The sequence below is a fragment of the Anser cygnoides genome, chromosome 29 (assembly GCF_040182565.1).
Source record: "Anser cygnoides isolate HZ-2024a breed goose chromosome 29, Taihu_goose_T2T_genome, whole genome shotgun sequence".
Classification (NCBI taxonomy): Eukaryota; Metazoa; Chordata; class Aves; order Anseriformes; family Anatidae; genus Anser; species Anser cygnoides.
Window position 1 is genome coordinate 1,375,576 of NC_089901.1, and position 4,869 is coordinate 1,380,444.

Below are 4,869 nucleotides of genomic sequence, written 5' to 3' on the forward strand. Positions count from 1 at the left end.
CTGGGAAGATGCTTGCTTGCCCCACAGAGAGACTTGGGTGAGCTCGGACATGCTATGGGACTTGGGGTGCTGTTGGGTGGTTCCCAGGAGGCGCTGGTTTCCTTGGGGAGAATTTTGGATATTCTTCTGAGATGCTTGGATGACCTTGGGAAATGTTTGAGTGTTTCAGTGCCCTGGGGAGATGCTCGGAGAACTTCCTTGGTAGCTCTGGGGATATATTAGAGTATTTCAGGAGGTTCTTGGGTGCCCTGAGGAGATGCTTTGGTGCTCCAGTGAGATGCCTGAGTGCTGTGAGGAGATCCATGGATCCTGCAGGAAGACATCGAGGTTTTCTCAGCATCAGGGCCACCTTTCCTGGGCCTTGGTCTCCCCATCATCACTGCCTGCACTTTTCTGCTCTAACAAGTTGTTGTGGTTTAACCCGGCTGGCAGCTAGACACCACACAGCCGTTCGCTCACCCTCCCCCCTCCCTCTCTGGGATGGGGGAGAGAAACGGGAAAGTGAAGCCGGTGAGTTGAGATAAAGACAGTTTATTAAGACAGGAATATAATAATAACAATAATAGTAATAATAGTGATAATGATAATAGTATTAATAATAATAATGTGTAAGAAACGGGAAAGTGATGCACAATGCAATTGCTCACCACCCGCTGACCGATGCCCAGCCTATCCCCGAGCAGCCCGGCCCCCCACCCTGGCCAGCCACCCCTATATATTGTTTAGCATGACATCAGATGGTATGGAATACCCCTTTGGCCAGTTTGGGTCAGCTGTCCTGGGTCTGTCCCCTCCCAGCTCCTGCTGCACCCCCAGCCTGCTCGCTGGCAGGACAGAGCGAGAAGCCGAAAAGTCCTTGGCCTGGTGTAAACACTGCTCTGCAACAATTAAAACATCAGCATGTTATCAGCGCTCTTCTCATCCTAATCCAAAACATAGCACCCTACCAGCTACTATGAGGGAAAATTAACTCTGTCCTAACTGGAACCAGGACACAAGTCCATGGGGAGGCTTTGTCAGTAATGTCCCTCAGTGGGATTGTTAACACTGGGAGAGGCTTTGCAGTTTGCATCAGACTTGGACTACTTGAGAAGCTGCTTCAGCCTCCCACGAGCAGCTCCTGTGCCAGGCACAGCAGGGCTGGGGACACTGCATGCAGCTGGCATGGGGAGAGGAGAGGAGGGGGAGAGAGGTTCAGGGCAGCCTGGCATAGAAAGGCAGGGGAGAGCTGGCAGAGGGAGAAATCCTCACAGCCACCTCCCCTCGGTAAGTGTCTGGGTGCAGGGCAATGCCGCTGCGCACCCTGCCAGGCTCTCCTGGAGCTGGCACAGCCCTCAGGCGATGGCAGCTGTCAGGAGGACGCTCGGTGTTGGAGTTGAAGGGCACGCAGGGCTTGTGTGCTGCAGGGTGAGCGTGCAGGGCCCGAGGGCTCTGTTCTCTTGGGGCCGGCTGCAGGCTGTGCAGCCGGGGGTGCAGGCAGGGGTGCCCAGGGCTGTGGTGCAGAGCAGGGTCCCTGCTGTGCCCCAGGGGCTGTGTGGCGGGGCAGGGCCTCTGCCGCCTGCCAGGCTCAGCACTCAGCCTGCCCGGGGAGCTGCCCAGGGGCTGCGGGGAGAAGCTGCGGCTGGAAGGAGCCCCCCCGGACAGCACAGCACGGCAGGGCAGGGTCCTGCTGCTGCCCAGAGCCTGCTGCCTGGGGCAGGCTGCTCACAGCCCCGCACCTCCCCAGGGCACTGCACAGCAGAAATGCCCACCAAGAGCGACCTGAAGGTAGTGCACTTTTAGAATCTGCTTCGTTTTCCTGCCCATGTGCTGAGGCAGAAGGATGGCAATGGAGTAGGAACATCTGTACTAGAGACTAAGGCTCCTTGCTGCTAAGGCTCCTTAGCAGCTCCTTGCTGCTGCTCTGAGGCACCTCACACACCTCAGCATACAGACAGTATCGACATCACCTTTGTTTTTTCTTAGCGAATTATTTGACCTTCTCCTCATGTCCTGCAGCAGGGACATGTCCCTGGCCTGTGGACTTCTCAGATCACTCCGGGTTCCCTTTTACCCGTTGCTGCAGACCAGGACTGACTGCTGCACAGCCCACAGCACAGCCCCCTGCTTCTCGTGGCACCCTCAGAGCACCAACCAGAGGTAAGTCGAAGAGCTGAAGAAAGCTCTTCCTGAAAAGAGTGAGGCAGTGTTTTGGTCTGTGTGGTGTTTGTTGAGTCATTCAATGGATTGCAGTCAAAGAAGTCCTTAAATTCTCCACTGTCATTTCTTCTTTTGGACAGGCTCCCTTGCCCAGATGCAGGAAATGTGTAACAGCAGCTCCATCACCGAGTTCCTCCTGCTGGCATTCGCAGACACGCGCGAGCTGCAGCTCCTGCACTTTGGGCTCTTCCTGGGCATCTACCTCGCTGCCCTCCTGGGCAACAGCCTCATCCTCACTGCCGTAGCCTGCGACCATAGCCTCCACACCCCCATGTACTTCTTCCTCCTCAACCTTGCCCTGCTCGACCTGGGCTGCATCTCCACCACTCTCCCCAAAGCCATGGCCAATTTCCTCTGGGACGCCAGGGCCATTTCCTTTGCGGGTTGTGCTGCACAGATATTTCTGCTGGTCTTTTTCTTTCTAGCGGAGTTTTCTCTTCTTACTGTCATGTCTTACGACCGCTACATCGCCATCTCCAAGCCCCTGCACTATGAGACCCTCGTGGGCACCAGAGCCTGTGCCACCATGGCAGCAGCTGCCTGGGGCAGTGGCTTTCTCCACGCTGTGCTGCACACTGCCAATACATTTTCACTGCCTCTCTGCAATGGCAATTCCCTCAACCAGTTCTTCTGTGAAATCCCCCAGATCCTCAAGCTCTCCTGCTCAGACTCCTACCTAAGGGAAATTCATATTACTACAGTTAGTGCTTTTCTATTATTGGGGTGTTTTGTTTTCATTTCACTGTCCTATGTGCAGATCTTCAGGGCCGTGCTGAGGATCCCCTCCCAGCAGGGATGGCACAAAGCCTTTTCCACGTGCCTCCCTCACCTGGCTGTGGTCTCCCTCTTTATGAGCACAGTCATTGTTGCCCACCTGAAGCCCCCCTCCATTTCCTCCCCTTCCCTGGATCTTGTTCTGGCATTTCTGTACTTGGTGGTGCCTCCAGTAGTGAACCCCTTCATCTACAGCATGAGGAACCAGGAGATCAAGGTTGCCATGTGGAAAGTGATTTCTGGGTGTTTTTCTTGAGCAATAGATTGCCCGCCTTCTTCTGTAAATCACTCGTAATGTTACTCATGATAGGCGAAGCCAGTGGGTCTTATGTTCTTGTGTTGTTATTGTTGAATTTTTTTCTTCCAATTTTATTTTCTCAAATGTTATCCACAAAGAAATATAATTCTTCATTTTGCTTATGTATTTAAATGAATTCAAGTGCCTTTTTGTCTTATGTCCTTCCTCTGAGGCCTTTTCTGTGGCTGCAGGGACAGTGCCTGTGTGCAGAGGTGGAGGGGAAAAGAGTCGTGGCCCAGCAGTCCAGCCCGGGAGCACCAGCACTGGGTCCATGCAGAGCTGCTCTCCTGCCACTGCCACCCTCTCCTGCTGAGCCCTGCTGGCGGTGTAAGGCCTGGCTGCTCCTGCAGCTTGGTGCCAGTGCTGCTGTGTGGCCGTGCTGGGACCGCAGGCAGGGACAGGCAGTGGGCACTTGAGTGACACAGCTGGCCTCCCCCAAGGGAGACATGGGAACAGAAACCCTTTGGTGCTGCTGCTACCTGCAGGCACATCGTACGCACATGGAGAGAGGAACAAGAGCGAGCACAAAGGCCATCAGCTATCCCTAGGGGTGTCATGAAGACCAGTGGGGCAGAGTGTCTTCAGGTCCCTTCATCCTGAGAGTAACAACCATGGGGCATCTGCCTGAATAGCACAGAACAGGCCCGGTGGAATGCACCTTCAGAGATCATCTAGTCCAAAGTGCAAGACCTGAACGCAGCTCTGAGATGTGCTTCCTTGCACCTCCGAGGTCCCTGTGCCCATTCCTCATGCCTTGGGGCATCTCAGAGGAGGGCAGAGCAGGGCGATGCACCGCAGGGCTGAGGTGCCTTCCAGCCTCTGGCAGTGGCTGCAGGAGCCAGAGGGACCCTGCAAGTGTGCAGTGCACTGCCTGTGTGTGTGCAAGGCAGGGACCCGTGTCTCTGAAGAGCCCAGTGTGTATGAGCAGTACGTGAGGCCAGCTCGGATGTGGGCACCTCACAGAGCCCTGACATTTCTCTGTGCAGAACTCCAGTAGTTACCCCCAGTGTTCTCATGAGATTTCTGTCACCCTCCTTGCACACGTTCATTGCAAATGCCTCTCTCTGACATATCACGCTACCCTGCCTTCTGGACTGGTGGCGACAGCAAACTGGAGGCTCTTGGTGACAGCCAACATGGCTTCACTAGATCGTGCCTGACAAATCTGCTGGCCTTCTACGATGGGCTTACAGCATTGGTGGAGAGGGGAAGAGCAACTCACGTCATGAACCTTGACTTGTGCAAATCATTTGACACTGTCCCACACCATATCCTTGTCTCTCAATTGGAGAGACATGCATGTGATGGATGGATCACCTGGTGGGTAAGGAATTGGCTGGATGGTCACCCTCAAGGAGCTGGAGTCTACAGCTCAATGTCCAAGTGGAGGTCAGTAAAGAGTGGTGTTCCTCAGGGGCCAGTATTGGGACCAGCACAGTTTTAACACTTTGTCAGTGACACGGACAGTGTGATTGAGTGCAATCTGAGCGAGTATGCTGATGACACCAAGCTGGGTGGTGCAGTTGATACACTGGAGGGAAGGGATGATATGCAGTTGGACCTGGACAGGCTTGAGAGATTTTCCTGTGAGAACCTCA

At 54.5% G+C, this 4,869-nt stretch overlaps 1 protein-coding gene across 1 annotated transcript; it reads left to right on the plus strand.

Annotated features, from left to right (window-relative positions):
* The first annotated feature begins 2,470 nt into the window (after positions 1 to 2,470).
* LOC136787378 (olfactory receptor 14C36-like) lies at positions 2,471 to 3,229 on the plus strand. Its single transcript, XM_066984557.1, has one exon. The coding sequence runs from the start codon at positions 2,471 to 2,473 to the stop codon at positions 3,227 to 3,229; it is 759 nt and encodes a 252-aa protein (XP_066840658.1).
* The last annotated feature ends 1,640 nt before the right edge of the window (positions 3,230 to 4,869 follow it).